At 41.2% G+C, this 17,369-nt stretch overlaps 1 protein-coding gene across 1 annotated transcript in view; it reads left to right on the forward strand.

Moving 5' to 3' along the window:
* The window catches only part of LOC142052361 (sodium channel protein type 5 subunit alpha-like), a 176,503-nt gene that overhangs the window by 72,759 nt on the left and 86,375 nt on the right, over positions 1-17,369 (forward strand). The window contains exons 13-15 of the mRNA XM_075082263.1: positions 1,704-1,942; positions 6,769-6,942; positions 8,373-8,729. Of these exons, the coding sequence (XP_074938364.1) occupies positions 1,704-1,942; positions 6,769-6,942; positions 8,373-8,729 (770 nt within the window). The remainder of the gene's footprint in view (positions 1-1,703; positions 1,943-6,768; positions 6,943-8,372; positions 8,730-17,369) is intronic.

Raw genomic sequence — 17,369 nt, forward strand, 5'->3', positions numbered from 1 at the left:
GGTCTCACCAGAGCAGAGCAGAGGGGCAGAATTCCCCTCTCGCCCTGCTGCCCACCCTGCTGGGGATGCAGCCCAGGGGACGGTTGGCCTTCTGGGCTGCAAGAGCACATTGTTGGCGCATGTCCAGATTTTTGCCCACCAGCACCCCCAAGTCCTTCTCGGCAGGGCTGCTCTCAATCCCTCCATCCCCCAGCCTGTAGTGGTATTGGGGGTTGCCCTGGCCCAGGTGCAGGACCTTGCACTGTGGCTGAGTGGGATGAAACTACCCCTTTCAGCAGCAACCTGGACATAAAAAGGCTTGTGTTGAGTGTGGAGCCTCAGAGAAAGAGTCACACATCTGATATGCGTCCATCGTGAAGGTCCCAGAATTAATAACTGTGGTATAAGCAGTTAGAAGTGATTATGAGGAGTATGGATATAGACAGATGTGTTCTGGATTTACCTGGAAAATTACTTCCTTTAGGAAGTGACTTCCCCAAAGTCTTTATTCCTTTAAGGTGGGTTTCCAAAAAAATGCAAAATTAGGATTTTGCATTGAAATTGGGGTACAGATTGTTCTCACATCATTTAATCACCTGTAAATGCTCTGTTTGGAGGCTGGAAAGATGTAGTTGCTTCTTGGGAGTGATTTAGTTTCCCAGAGATCTCAGAGCAGTGTAGATATTCCTGCAAAACCTGTGCATGGAGGAGATCATCCGATATTTTGAAAGCTCACTAGAAGACACCTAATACCACAGTTCTGTTGTCCAATAAAGGAAAATGCACAGAGAATGCATCCTGGCTTGAGAGAGGAGGCTGTTTATAAACTGATTGAAATAACAGCCATGGCTGAAGTTTTCCTGTTATCAGTACAGGTTCTAATTATATAGACTAAAACCGTTATGCAGCATTCCATGCCCATAAAGGAATCGGAAAAGGAAAGCATTAAGCAATTCCTCTAATCATTATCATCCAGCCATTAACTGTCTTTTTTGGCATTTCTTTTTCACTGTTTAGCACAAATTATACTTATGAAGCTATTTCACTTCTTTGGTTCTCAAATAAAATGAACATATAAAAGTTGTATTTAAGGTAATATTTTAAAAACACCTTTCAAAAGAAAGCCGGAGCTTTAGCAGCATTTTCAAACTGACTTACGTACTCCCCTTTCAGAAGCAAACAGATGCTTAATGCCGTTTTGCACTATACCTCAAGAACAGAAACCCTATTGATAACCAGTGATACCTTGGCTCTCAAGCACTTAAATCAGCTCTAAATATTGGATTTAATGTCTTTCATCTCTTAACTGATTTAAGATACTTCTAAAATGCAACCTGGGAATGAAAAAAATATATTCCAATCTAAGTTAAATGAAGGTAGTGTATTCTTATCCATTTGGTCTTGCCAAAATGGAAAACAGAGTGGAAAACTGAGCCTATATATAATACTAGACTTTACATATTTAGTGTGATTCTCCATTTTTGCTTGTGACACTTCTAAAAGGTTATTACTTTCAGAATAGGTCACTGTCTTTTAAGTGCAGGTCGACTGGCAAAAAACCCAAAGTGCGTAATTTGCCAGCCTGTTAGGACAGAAATATTTTCATCCTAAAAAAAAGTTTGGGGTAATTCAGGGGCCTTCCTCTATGTTATGAGTCATTTTAAGTGTTCCCTTGTCATATAACTCAGTGTGAATTGACCGTTACTTTACTGCTTGTGACTTAGAGCTTGAGGAATCACACCAGAAATGTCCTCCCTGCTGGAACCACTTTGCTGTTAAATTTCTCATTTGGGATTGCTGCCCGCTTTGGCTTTTAATCAAGAAATTTGTCAAGTTTGTGGTAATGGACCCATTTACCGACCTCACCATCACCCTCTGCATTGTGCTGAACACGCTCTTCATGGCCTTGGAGCATTATAAGATGACGAAGGAGTTTGACCACATGCTTTATATAGGCAATTTGGTAAGTGAACATGAACTTGACGTGATACCTGAGGAGTCTGTTTCCTGCTTTTTGGAGTTTTGGCTGTGGCTTGGGAAGACCCCATTTTGATATGCTGTCAGCATCGCTTTGCCTATGACATGTCAAGGGAGTCCACATAGCCACTTTCTGGGCTTTCTTTCTGGGGGTGAAGAGAAATGAATGAAGGACAAGGGTCTGTTTTTATTAAATTAACATATTCTAATATTGTTAGTAACCATTAAAGCCATATTTCTGGGCTGTTCCCGGTAGGTTTCTAGTTTGTATCTGTTTAAGAAAATGAAATAAGAGAAAGGTTAATGAGGTTTATTTGGGATTTCTTTTGAAGCAATGATAAGGATCAGTCCTTGATGACTAATAGTGACTTTTAAGTTTAAAAAAAACCCTACATAAAATAGCAAGACAAGGTCTTGGAGGGAAATAGAGTGGTGTTTGAGCATATTTAGATATGTATGTGAGAAGGCGCCGATGGTACATTTGCTATATGTCCCTCTGTGCCCTGCTGTGCGTCCCTGCCCTGTCCAGCTGTATGTGCTGTGTCCCATGCAAACCCCAGGGCAGAGGGGACGTGGAGCAAAGCATGGCCGATGCTTCGAGGGGAAACTCGTAATGTGCAAGCTGGAGCAGCCAGAGAGAGAGCTGCAAAGTAAGCAGAGACTGCACTTCTCCGAGGGAAAGCAGAGTGACAGATCTACAGCCAAGCTGCAGGGACAGCAGAAAAGCCTTTCCAGAGGCAATATGGTACAATTTGTTAACCCAGGGGACCACTAAAATTCTGCAGTTACTACAAAACGGAAGCTTTTTCTTTAATCATCTTTCTCTGTGTTTATGTTTAAAAGTTACTGTGTTTTACTGCTTTAAAACTCATTGTTTAAAACCCTTTTAATATTAGAGTAGTCTGTATTGGAAAAGTCACATGCCATCTAGCTATGGCGTGATAAAATTATCCCTAAAGTCTCTGCGGTAGAAGGAGAGATATCCTATAGGAAACCATAAGTAAGTCTGGAGTAGCCTGGAACGTGGATGCTGCTAAATTTGAATTTGAGAAGCTGATAGCAGAGATGAGAAAAGCCCTTGATTTATATAAAACCAAAGTCAGCAGTATCTCAGAGGGGGATTCACCTTGCCTAACTTTAAGTATTTACAGCGTGGGAGTCTCTGTCAGAGCTGGTTGCCTTTGTCTCCCTTTAAAGTCAATGGAGAGTAATGGACAATTTTAAAGCACAGTTAATGTGATATTTTAAAGACATTTACTTTTGGATAAGGTGAACTATGTCCTGGAGGCCAGTGACTGTACTGGTTATGGACTATAGTGGGAGTACGCAGAGACACTACAGATGTGATGTCTGCCTTTAGTGAGAAGCATCTTACACTGGCAGGTTTAGGTGGGTAGTAGCAATGATCAGACTTCTTGTATCAGTCCTACAGTATGTGGTACATAATGTATGTTGCTTTTTTTTCTTTACCCTGGTTGACGTTTTTAGCACTGGGCCTCCTTGGGCACACTGAGGTTCTTCTCCCAGGCTGTGGGACCAGCCTCCAGTTTTTCAGCTCCTGTGCCGTGGGAAGTCTCCCTCTGTTGTTGTGCTAAGCAAAAATCTGTTTGGGTCTCTCTTGCTTCAAACCCATGCTCTTGCCCTCTGTGGAAAGCAGTAGATAAGGGTAGCTCTGAAAGTGATCTCACAGGAGTGCATCCAGCTCCACCTTGCAGCCAGCCTTCCTTGCTGTTGCTCAACAATTTGCGGACTTCTGCGATGACTTAAAAAAACTCCTTTGGACCCAGTATCCATCAGAGCAGGTGGCAATGCTGCTGTTTCCCCCTCTGGCACAGGGGATAGAAGATGTGTCTGCTCCCTGCTCTGCTTTTGTCATATCAGCTTCTCCTTTTGCAGACCACAGGCAGTGAAACTTTAGCCCTTGGCATCTCACCTGCCAACACAGCTCCCGCAGACCTTCTGGGGATGAGTGGGGCTGTGCTGGGTGCCAACAAGGAAATAGAGACAACGAGCAGAGGGAGGAATTGCAGAGCAAATTTAGGAAAATTTTGCAAAAAAAAATAATTAATTATGTCACTATGAGTTTCTCGGCATTGCCTAGAGCTATTTCTTCTCTGTACTAAAGTGTAAAATAAGTAAAAGAGCCTGTTAACATTTTTTGCAGTAGGTTGATGGCACGGGGCTCCCTGTCCCCTGAGATCCCAGGATGGGTCTGTGAGAGGCCAGACTGTCCCAGGTTCCCCTCACAAGCTTTACTAAATCCCTGCATAACTGGATTGATTACGAGTAGAGCAGGTCGGAGGATGGTAATTCCATTTTGTAAGGGATTTTGCAAAGTCATTTGTAATGAAAATCAAGAATTTTTGCAACCCCCCCTGAAAGGGAAGGGAGTCCCAGCTCCAGGGCAGGCTGCTGGGTGACAGCATCCCCTAAGCCACAGACTGCCAGACCCCTCCTCTGCCCCCATGCTGGCTCTCATCTTCCCATTGCATCTAACCCTCTCTGAGTGATTATACTAGCATTAAATGGGGGGAAATATTAAAAAGGGCAGATCTTTGGTATTTTTTCCTCAAAACAAATGTTTCTGAGAGAAATGAAAGAATGAAATTGGAATATGGATTCCCTTTCTCTGAGAGCAATTCTTTGTCTGCTGCCAGTCATCAGAGATCTCCTGCTCTGATTGTCCATCTACTTCATGCAGCACCTGCTACCTTCAGACTCCTTCAGTTCATCACTTACAGGAATCAGCATTTTCAAATGTGATCAGGCAGCCAGCCAAGCACATGAACAGCTTTACACGGTTCATCTGCCTGTGCAGTGCCACTGCTTAAAAAATAGGTAGACGGAACAAGTTTTTCCCAATTTTTGTTCTCCTTTAGAAACTGAGATACCATTATGCAATATTAGAGCTTAAATAGCTGAAATAATAAACAAATAATTTTTTTAAGGCAAAGTCCTCCAAATCAGCAGTGTCATATTTGCACCAGTGGGATGTTAAGTTTCCTGTTTTCTTTCCAGCCTTTACCATACTGAGCATCCAGCCTCTTGTACAAGTGCAGTTGCCACGTACCAGGTGCCGGTGATTTGGCAACTGCCATTTGAAATTCGTAGCTGGCACGTGTACATGATTTCTGATGCCTTTAGGAAGACTCAGTCATTTGCTATCTTACTGTGACATTTCCTTCTCAGAAGGCTATTGATTAAAATGATTCAGGCAAAGAAAGTGATCCTCCTGAGTCTTTTCTCAGCAAGATGGTTGCATAATATACGCAGCATGGTATCGTGGTTTTTAAGGCAGTCCCCTGGATACAGTTTCACTGACATCCAGTTTAGCTTGTTCTCTGTCCTAAGGGGAACAGGAGCATTCTGGTGGGGATCTTTGGTATCTGACCACTGTGACTCAGAAATTGTTGGCTAGTTAGAAATATAAGACAGGTCATTTTGTTGGGTTCTTGGTATGAGATGCTGATGGAATGACAGCCAAAATTGTTGAAGCCCGAGGTTTTATTTTCCTGAAGAGAAAAAAGAAGGTATTTTACATAAGGAATTGTGTCAAATGGCCACTTGGAAAAATTAATCCTTGAAACATTACAAAGAAAAGCCAAGCCTTCCTCAAATGCAGTCTATGATAATTTATTTTTGTTCTTACTATCTTAATTATACAATCTTAGCTTTTCCCTTCTAAATCTTAATGGGTTTCTCATCTTTGTTCATCAGAGTTGATCAGTTTTGCTGGGATACTGCCGTAAATATTCAGCTTATTGGAAGGAAAGCTTTTCTCCTTGACTCTATGTTACTGATATGTGAGCTCTGGATTCACCCCTCTTTTTTGACCTGCACAGTGCGTTGATATTGGCTGTTTTGTGGAAAACCACGTGCTTTAATAGAAAAGTGCAATAGAGAATTTTTCAGAAACACAAAGCTCTGTGCGCGTTGTACTGGGACTTGGAACAAAAGTAAAACAATATATGAAGAACTTGATGTGCACATTGTGTTATTTTAAGTTGACTGTAGCCTTGCGTTGTGCATTTAGACTGGTACTTAAGGAGGGCATATGACAGGACGAGATCTGATTGTCTGAGATACTTTGCAGGAATGTATTAAAACTGAATTTGCTGTCAGCAGCCTTCCCTCTCCCTCTCCTTCTGCCTCCTAAGTAATATTTATATGTTGTTTTAAAGAAAAATATTCCAATTAGAACTTCCACCATCCGACATTTGAACTGGGTCATAAACAAGCAATGTGTTCCCAAGATGCTGTGAAAAGAAAATTGCCATGACTATTTGTAAAAAAAAAAAAGACTAGGACTGAAATTAGAGTTTCTAATCGCCATCACTGCCAGCAATAACCTCAGAACGACTGGAGGCTTGCATTGCCCTGGTATTGATAATAATAACAGAATAAAAAGGGATAATACAGCGGGTACACTACAACCCAAATACCCCTTTAACACTCCCACTACATTCATTTGGGTTTCTCCACTGAAATGAATAGATTTAACCTTCATAAAAGGCACCTTTTCACTTTCTTTTTTACCACTGGGATTATTCAGATGACATAAGGAGGTGGAAATGTATGTTCCAGTCCAGAGCTTGAACTCAGATATCATTTTAAGTTTATAACAGTATCAAATGTTATTGTGAAAAGACTACACTAAGTTGTAATAGTGATAAAGAATCAGCCATGAAGAATAAAGCATTTGCCTGTAGAATGTTTTTGGCTTTCTGCTGTGTTTACCTGTATCAGTGGAAAGTCTGCAAGCAAGGAGGCGTGCTTAAAAGGTTACTTTGACTTCGTATTTTCTTTCTGCAGGTCTTCACTGGGATTTTTACAGCAGAAATGATCTTCAAAGTAATTGCCCTTGACCCCTACTACTATTTTCAGCAGGGCTGGAATATTTTTGACAGCATAATTGTTATACTAAGCCTGATGGAACTGGGTTTGTCCAGCATGGGAAACCTATCTGTTTTACGCTCCTTTCGACTGGTAACGGTCTTACTCTGTTCTTACCCCTCGTCTTTTATTACATATAAACTTCAACATGAATGCAACATATTTTCTTAAAAATGCATCTACCGATAAAGACTTTAATTGCTGCAAACTCCTGAACAGTACGTGACAGTAATTATAGTCTTCGGGATAAATGGAATTGTTCCAGATTTACATCAGGGTAAATGAGAACATAATTTGATTCCTTCTAGATGTGCCAGGTACTTGTAGCACACTTAAAATGTTTGAGATCCAATTTGTAATAAAAATCTGCCATTTTATACCTGTGCACCTGTTAGCATAGTCAGAGGATAATTGATAGCCCAAGAAATGCAAGAGCCAGTAACTTGTCATTTTTAGAAGTTGTTATTCCTAAATTATGTTATAAACATGCCACCATTCTTCTAAATGTTGTCAAAAGAAAATGCCTTTGAATTATTCACAGAGTGATTTTTATTTTTTCTAGAACTGATCAGCATAACATAGCATCTGTCTTTCACGGGAACTCCTTAGCTGTCAGCTCCTTTGTTATGCACAGGATAGTGGTATTCTATTAATGAGAGACTGTTGACACATTGGAACAGAAAAGTAGTTTCCTTGCCAGCCTGACATTTATGTTGCACTTCATGTACTAGGATGTCCATGCTAATCATTCTGGCCATGATATGGCTTCACGGCTTGGAAAGACCAGGAAAATAAGCCCTTATGGTTACATTTAGCAGAATACTTTTTTTTTTCCTTCCAAATTTCTCAATGCTGCTCAAAAATGCAAATTTTTCACCACTGCTGCTAGGTCCTGAGAGTCTCCTGTCAGTTTTTGAGCAACCCCTCTTCAATAGGGCTGAAATTAAACGTTCAGTTGAAAACACAGCACAAGGGCTGGGAATCATTTACGTTCTTAAAATAGGTCTTAAGTGGGACGTGGGTTGTGCGGAGACTGCGTGATCCTCAGCACAGAGGTGATTTTCACCCTGGGAGCTACCAGCTAATAGCATCTGGCTGAGGCTCGCTCAGAAACACAGAGGAATTGCTTCTCTCTTTGTGGGATTGAACCCTAAACCCCTTTCCCCGGGTGCCTGCCAGGCTGTTTAATTTGAGGAGAAAAAACAATGTAAAAGAAAATATTAAGACCGGAGATTTCCTCCTTCCATCCTCTCCCCACCATGATATTGGGGGAATGAGCCTCTAAAAGCATGTCTATGTTACAAGGCAGAGCATAGCTCTGGAAAGGTTAATTCTCATCCAAGAAGCCAGCTGATATTTTATTAATAGCTGAAGTGAGGTTAACAGGAAGTATGGCTAAAATCACCTTGTACCGCACACACTGTGGCATTTAACGTCTTTCACGTTACCCACTTTAATAATTAATTGGCTGAAATGTCTGTTGCTTCTGCGAGCTGACACTGTTGTTTATGTTTTGTTCACAGCTGCGAGTCTTCAAATTGGCAAAGTCCTGGCCGACCTTAAATACGCTCATTAAAATCATTGGTAATTCAGTGGGTGCCCTCGGTAACCTCACTCTTGTGCTGGCAATCATCGTCTTTATTTTTGCTGTGGTAGGAATGCAGCTTTTTGGGAAAAGCTACATGGACAACGTGAAGAAGATAAGCACAACTGGTAATTTGCCACGGTGGCACATGAACGATTTCTTCCACTCGTTCCTCATCATCTTCCGAATTTTGTGTGGGGAGTGGATCGAGACCATGTGGGACTGCATGGAAGTAGCTGGGCAGCCACTGTGCCTTCTCGTCTTCCTGTTGGTCATGGTGATAGGAAACCTGGTGGTGAGTTCCTGAGATGTTTTTTCTCCCTTTTCTGATGGACGTGTGCAAATGTGCCATTTTTTTAATCCAGAAATGGCAAATCTCGTATTGCTCCATGGCTTTAATTAGATGAACCAAGTTGTCAGCGAGAGAAACTTGTTCATATCCCAAGTACAAAATTGGTAGCATTGCATTACTAATTAGGAATGAAGGTGACTGTTTTTTGCAGAGCAGATAATGTTTTACTAGAAGAAAGGCACATGAGCCGGTTATAATGATTTTATTTCTTAAGCCATTCATGGGGCTGAAGGGATTCCACGTCTCTCTCCTATACAGGGGTGGATATCACCTCAGTGGTCACTGTATCGGGAGACATTTTGATTTCCCTTCATTTCTGGTCGAGAACACGTGAGCCTAACAGCTAGCACAGTGTCCCTGAGTGGAGTTTCGAATGTCTTTAGCCTGCATCTTCTAGGAAGCTGCAGGTTGTGTTTACAGTAATGTCACTTGCTCGCTTGCTTTTTTTAATAGAGTATCCCATAAGCATGGCTTACATAAGCTCTGAACCTATTAAGACTGAATTGTATGTCCCTGTTGACATCTTATGGAGCGCTTTGCTGGCTTGCAGTCATTGTGGAAATGTTTCGCCTGTTCAGCTTACAGAGCATCTTTGACATCGTGGCTCTAATGGACTTACTGTTTATGTAGTGAGTTGTTTAACAGTAGTTGGGGTCTGCTGCTGTTTGCTTTTAATGGTTGTTTTGCTTTTAAGTACCCTATGTTTTGGTTCTCGGCTGCTGGGACAGAAAAGTTCTTCAAAGAGCTTGTTGAAAAAGAAAGCACATTGTTTTGCTTACATTAATTTATATTGTCACAGTTTTGCACAGAAAATGTTGACTGCAAGAGCAAATTAAATTTTATAAGGTTTTTTTTACACAAGTCAAAACATTAAAGTATAATTACTCTGAAAGTGGCAAATTACTTATGGGTTTTTTTTTTTCCCCTACTTTCCTGTTTTTATAGATTTTTCTTGGAACTAAATGCAATTAGAGGAGTTGAGGCAAATTTTTACTTTCTGCATATATTTTGGGGGAGTTTAGCCTGAGATCCAGAAAGTTAATCTCCCCCTGCCATCAAGCAATGGATTCAGTGTATGGTAATGAAACCTGAAAATAATATGTGATAAATTCTGGGGAGAATGTTAACATTTGAAATATTCATGGATTATTGAAAGATGTGAATTTGCAACATCTGATACCCTTAGATATTAACACTCATCAGCACACATAAGTTCCGTTAAATATAAAATCTGATTCAGCAGAGACTGTACTAAAAATATCTACATATATTTAACCTTCAGTGCTAAAAAAAGGCTGTCCCAGATGTAAAACCAGGTATTGAAAACCTCTGTCAGCCTGGATAAGCTGAAGTTATTGGTTGGCTGAAAGCAAAAATGCTAGCTTTATCCTTTTCAGCCAACATTTCTCTAAGCATGGGCAAAGACTGGTAAATAGGAATGATTATTGTAAAAAAAAAAAAAACAAAAGGAAATGATTCATAGGTGTTAAAAGAACAACAGATTCTGAATCATAAGACTCATCCAGTGTCAGCTGCATTACACGGAGATTCCATGATGTTGATTAGCAGGTAGAGAGAAGGTCATCTTATTCCTCTGGTATCAGCAAAATTCTTGTTTTCATTAGAGAGAGTGGATTAAATTCACAAAGTCATTTATTTGCTGAACATCATCAGACCCAAACATTTTTGTAGCTGAAAAGCACCATGAACCCTTTAAGGTAAGAAGACTCAAGCGCTGAGTCTTTTACCTGTAACTCCGTTGCAATCTGTGCCAGCAGAATTTCTGTTTTAATTTGCTGAGATCTTCATTCTTCCTCTGCATTTCAAGAATCACTTCTGATAAGGAAAATATTATCCTGAGGTTGTATCTCATGCGGACTCTGAATGCCACCTTAGTCGCTGAAGGCATGGAGGAAATCCTGTCTTGTTTTTCCCTATGTAGCAGGCCTGCGTGTTCATCTAGATTAAATACTTTTATCTGTCATATAAGGCAGTATTTATGGTAGGATCTGTGGTCACATTCCCAACTGCAAGGCTAACCGTTGCAGAGCAGACCTGCTCTTTAACTACTGTAAAGTAATGGCTGCGGACGTGTGCTGGAAGAGCTACAACCGCTGCGATTCTGCGGTAGGTTCAGTGATTTGGTCTGAGGGTCTCACCGAGCCTCACTAACATAAATTCAAAGGAACGGTGGAAGAAAAGCAAGGAAAGTTAGTAAGTGTCCTGGGCAACTTCATGTCATAGAGCAGTCCAGCTGTTGAAAGGAATTTCAGTAAATCTTAAATCTTTGGTTTGTATTCATATATCCTGAAAATGTCTTGGACCAGTGCAGTGCCACATGAAACTATGTTTATTACCAGTCAGCTGATATTTGAGTCATCTTCAAAGAGCTAAACTTTACAGCATAGCTGGAAAATTAAGTCCTATGCAACTGCCCTTTGCACAATAACACTGTGCTACTATTGCCAGAATGCATTTTTAGAGTCACTGAAGCTGCTTTGGAAGGTAAAGCCAAACCAGAGAGATAATAAAACACTTTCTCCCTCATTAGTAAGAAAGAGCTTCTGAAATTGCTAACTGAATAATTACACTTACTGTTAAGTTTTATAAAGGGCTTAATGTATTTCTTACGTATGTTTATGTTACTGAGGTTAATAAGGAAAATCACCAAGACAGGAATTATTAAGAAGATATAGGGGAGTTTGGGTAGCGAGGCAGGCCCCGGTGGCCCCTACTCTGGTGGGTCAGCCAGTGCGGGAGTCAAGTGTGACAGCAGCCACTTCTCAGGGGACAATTGTGTGTACTGGGCACTAACAACGTGCATGAATAAAACTGACACTTCAATCACAGAAGGAACAACCTTCCAACCTCTTTGTGTGCGCATGACGTACGCTGGCCAAGCCACCCTTTTCTTCTTCTCCCAGTCACCCGGGTGAAGCCTGTTTTCTGCAAGCTTCTCCTGAAATGCCACCAACTGAAGGGCTGCTTGACACAGGACAGACATGCACCCACTGTCTTTGCTCGTGCTCCGATTTGGCTGCCTATGACATAGACAGCACCCAAAAAGCACCAGTTAGTGTTATGTTAACCCAAGCTAACGGCTGTAGTGCATTAACTCACCCGCAGGGCTGAGTTTCAGGACTGCTGCTGTCTCACCTCCGCCTGATTTATGAACATCCCCTAGTGCTTCCATACACCACCGTTCCCCGATCCACCACAAGCTGGTAATTCACTGCTGCATTTCCGTGCTAGATTTTGCCTTCCTGAGTCACAAGCATACCGAGATGTACCAGGGAAGTGACATCTTCAGAATTTTCCTGAAAGGTGAAATATAAGGCTGGAAGTGCTCTTTTAGGATGAGTCCTATGCGCTTTTTTTGGTGGTTTTTTTTTTTTTTTTTTTTTTTTTTTTTGCCTACTGTCCATGGAAATGCTATTCACTCAGGAAAATACTAATGACATTTTCTGAGCACATAAAGGTAGAAAGCACCACCAATTTCTAGGGTATCAGGCTACCCTGTAGGAAGAATTACATAACCATTATAATTTAATTAATGTGTGATGCATAGAATTATGAAATACAAAGTGTAAGGTCATACACTCATCCCTGTTTAAGAATTTATGTTATGATCAAGTAGCTTACCAACAGAAAATGTTTGAGAGGATAATAAAAGTATACGTATCAGTCACAGTGAACATCTACATCTGAGATAACTGATGAGGAGAATGCAGAGCTAGGCATGGGAGGAGAACGGTTTAAGTGACAGGATACTGCTCATCCCAAAACAAAGCAGTATAAATCACTGCAGGTACCTTTAGAATGGGATTGGAAAGAAGGCTTCTGACTGTCACTGCAGTGAGGTTGTTAAGGAGGACTTTCCAGCAAGACTGAGTAGCCCCAAACCAGCAGCGTGTGAGATGGAGCTTGATTAGTTTGTGAAAGAAACAACCCACATTAGCAGGGGGGTTGACTTGGTGACCCAAGAGGACCTTCCAGTCCTGTCTTCCTATGGTAATTTGAGTGCCTGGCAGCAGAGCTGCTCAGCATGGTTTGGGTGAGATCTGAAGTGGCCTGCTTTGGTTAAACCCAATGGAAACTTTTTTTTCTGAAAAAGTCAGGTACTCCTGGAGCCTGTCCTTTTATTCTGCTTCCATATCTCAGGAAACTTGAATGGATATTTTTTCTGTTTTAACATAGCTTGTGACTGTAACACACAGAAATCTTGAAATGTCACATTCTTGGAAAAAAGAGGTTTGTCCCTTCCTGCAAGTCAGTGTAGGACAATTCCTTGAACAGGTATTCTGGGAAAATGCTGCAAAACCCTCCATCTGGTTAAAACCTGTGCATCCTCAAGCAGGTCAGACACCAGAAAAAAACTCCTTAGGCTTCATTCACCACCAGTTTGATCTTTAACAGCCACAATCTCTTGATAAAATGACATATTAGCAGAACTGTTCTGACAGAGACATGTCTCTGCAGCAGGGCAAAAGAGAAAGAAATCAAGTGTACGGGGAATATGAGCAGTGCATAACTTCTTAGTAATTCTACTTCAGCATGAGTTTCCCTTCCTACCACTAAAAGGTTGTCCTGAGCACCACCAATGCAATCTGGATGTGAATAAATATCCTAGAAGAAGGAGAAGGCACAAGGGATGAAGGGCCATTTACCACAGATCTTGGCCTGACAGATGTGCAAGAGAGAGATTTGGGATGGGGAGGATTGTTTGGATGGCAAAGAGAAGTGACTACAGGCATATGGAGTCACCATTCCCGGAGGTATTTAAAAGATGGGTAGACGTGGTGCTTGAGGGTATGGTTTAATGGTGGACTTGGCAGGGTTAGGTTAGCGGTTGGACTCGATGATCTTAAATGTCTTTTCTGACCTAAACGATTCTATGGTTCTATCTGTGAAGCTTAGTCTATGAGAAGGAATTCATAGCAATTTCCTATCCTGGACCACTTTCCTAAGTGGCAGTCCCCAAGTAACGTAAGAAGTCATTGGGTCCCATGTGGCTAATATTCAGTAGCTGTGGCTGTACTCCTACAGTTAGGCAGTCGTTTCCTATGTGTGCCTGCAAATCTTTGTCCATTCAGATCAATTGTTTTCTTTCCTGCCTATTTTTTTAACATTAAGAACAAAGTAAAGACATGTGATAAATGTTGAATTCTGCTTAGTTTTGTTTGGGGTTTTTTTGCTTTGTTTGCTAATGTTGACTTTGGTGTTTGAAGTCAAGCAAACAACCAAAATCTCAAAAAGGAGGTAGCTGTGGTGTATAGTGTATAAACATGTAAGACGGGGCTGTCGTCAGCATGGGGGATTTGTTTCTGTATAAACTATTTCCTAGAGTTAATTACTGAGCGCTACTACCTGGGGACCACGACCTCTAACAGAGGAACGTAAGAGGGAGTGTATATGGCCACTGTGTAGGCAGACTGGTAGCCCATCCTGAAGTGTGCATCAGCTGGCCAACTGTATGGATGTAACAAAAATTTTACAGGCAAGGGACTATCCCAGCTGGAAGTTTGTGGTCAGCACAGGGTGTAAAGAAGTTTAATAATATGGAGCAAAATTACCTTTTCCATTTGTCCTCAGTGTCATAAAATGTTCCTGGGCACATTTAATTTGTTAGTGTAGAAGTAGCCATAAAGTCCTGTCTCACCCAATACTGATACATCTCCATCACTGCAAATTTCTCAGCACATCACAGCCAGGCTTGAAAGAGGTTTATGGTAATGTGACAGATTTTCTCTTTGCTTAAATGAAATGGATATAGAGAACTATCCCTGTCCCTTGTGGTGAAATCACAAGTAATAGCAAAATAGCTAGGCACCTAACAGGCCTCAGTAAAAAGTGGATTACAATTTTACATTTCAAGAGCTCAGACAGCAAAAGCATATGATGGTCAAAGAAGGTCTTCAGATGAGACTTGTATTTCTTCCTGACATGAAGGGACCGTCACTGAAAGAAGCTACATCAAGACTCTGGCATTTCTAAAAGACATGGAGCATTACACCAGGGGCTTTCAAGACCATGAAACTTTTTACAGGGTGGTTAAGGGTTGCTTTACCGCAAAGGAACAAGGACTCCTTCATTAAGATTTCTTGCGCCAATAAATGAATAAAAATGGAACATGATGTATGATAGCACATTTCCAGCTATCTCCTTATATTCTTTTCAAATTACATACAAATCTAGAACTGCCAAAGCCCCATTTTCACGGTTTTTACTGTCTACTCCTAAAGAAATGTGAAATTCAAGAGCTGCAGCCAGACTTGCTGCCCTGAATCAAGTCAATTATTTTTGCATTTATTGACAAACATGTTCTTTTTCATGGGGGTCACTGAAGACATCCACTCGGTGAATAAAGGTTAATCTCCTTGGAGGGAAATGTGGTATTTATATTGCATCTGATAATTAATATAAATGAACTGGAATTTTAAAATATTGTGTGCCTTCTAACTGCAAATACTAGGTTAGGTTTGCTTGCTGGAAATCAAAGGAAGTTTAAAGAGAAGATATTACAAGCCTAGGTTACAACATTTTAGGTTTTATTTTTTTGATCTTCAAATGACGGTAGAGGTATGAATCCTCAAGCTTTGTATATTGTACTTCTACCACCAAGCAGGTGCTCTTCTTGGGGCCCACCAGTTCCACTTCTTGCCAGATGGAAGGAATAGGGGATAAGATGCAACTATATAAAGCTGGGGAATTATGGTGTTTTTCAAGGAAAAGAGCATCCACAGAAGGTTCAAAGAGAAGTTCATGTTGTCCCAAGTCTTGCATGAGCACTGCCTTCCCTCTGCTCTCTCTGCATCCCTATGTTCGTGTCCTAGATGCCTTTGTTCACCTTATCTGCTCTTTCAGCAGCTCCCAACGTTCTGGAAATGTGCATTTGTGTTTTGGTTACATCAGCTGAGAAGGCCACTAGACAAACAGGCGAGAATAGGCATGTCAGTAACAGTCATCGTCAGGACGCACAAAATCTGCAAAGCGGCAAGCGGAGTGCGTGTGGGGTGTGCGGAGGAGGAGGACTCATCAGAAAGCTGCAGGAGCCATAATGAGAACTGGGGAAATACTGGAGATGGGGCCTGGAGAGTTAGAGGGTCCAGAAGAAGCCAGGAAGCCCAAGGGATCATTAGTGAGAAGTGGAAGTGTCATTTGGGTCTGTCTCATCAACTCGGACACTTATATAAGGGAGGCGAATTTTCTGTCTCGAGTCATGAGCAGATTTGCAGAAGAGCAGCCCAGAATATTTGAATAAGCACATTTGGGGACACACACAAAATAGAGTCAAAACAACTGTCAGCATGTTACCGTCCTTTTTGCTTCCATTGTTGCATGCTTACGGCTGGCAGGAGGTACATTTAGTGTGATACTGGAGAACTGAAACCTCACAGGAAAGTAGCTAAACCCCAGCATGTATCCCCGCTTCTCCCTTCATATTTTTCATGCCAGCTACCTGCATAGTCCATGTGTCCCAGAGCAATTTTTGCTATTTGTGTTCCCCATTATCCATCCTTGCTTGAGCAGTGTCCGGGAAGCAGAGCACTCAGTTGATACTTTTGAGCAAACATCTGGCTGTATCTACTTAAGTATTAAACATCCTCAAGAGTAAAGAAAGACCCACCAGAAACAGCATCATGTCATGAATACAAAAAAATATCCTGACACCAACCATCAATCAGTCCAGTTGCCTCTGATGCCTCCTAGCAGAGATGGAAAGCTTGCATCCTCGTATGGGTTACTTTAAAGACAAACCTTTTGCCTAAGACTCCAGGCTTTAAAAGTTGTGTGATTTATCATTGCCCACATAAATAACTATCATTTATTTTACTGAGTAGATATATCCCACCTTCATGTATAACACCACACGCTGGTGCTAGAAAGTCTGGGGAAATTAGCGTCGGGAGATTTATGATGGTCCATCAAAGGCTGATGGGTTTCAAAAATGCCATTGTATGGTAAATTAAGTAGAGTCCATTCGAAGCTGGGAGGTATAGGGCTGCTTTGCCCAAGAGATGTGAGGCAAATGCCCCTGAGAACACATGGGAGGAGAAACTACTTTCAAAATGTATTCCTTAAAAGTAAGCTGCTTCCTTCTGTCACTCCAGATTTATGAGTTTCTGTACCGTGCCACAGGCTCAGTTGTTTCTTCTGAAGAGTTGAATCTTGCTTGGCACTTGGTGACTAAATCCAACCACACATCTTGTATTAGGGGACAAGTGTGTTCAGTTCCTGTTTTCAAGGTACTATATGGCGTCCATGTTGAATATATACTAAAATCTGTCATCTTTTTTCCCTGCAAGATCCATCTGCAGGAAGGTAGAGCTTTTTAAATACAAATAGCCAGAATCCTAATAAAAGTCAGTGTACACAAGAGGAGCGAGCTTTTGATTCTGATGCAGTTCAAAGGAGGCTGAAAACAAAAACTGGACTTAGGCTCTTTTTTCATCTGTGAAATACGGCATTCCCAAAAGCAATAATTCAAACCAGGTTCATTGGTGGGCTGTGACAGATTTTGGCATTTGGTGCAGATTTTCATCAGTGGAATTATAAGTATTGCATCTTGATCTATAAATGAGT

Source organism: Phalacrocorax aristotelis, chromosome 2, assembly GCF_949628215.1.
Source record: "Phalacrocorax aristotelis chromosome 2, bGulAri2.1, whole genome shotgun sequence".
Classification (NCBI taxonomy): Eukaryota; Metazoa; Chordata; class Aves; order Suliformes; family Phalacrocoracidae; genus Phalacrocorax; species Phalacrocorax aristotelis.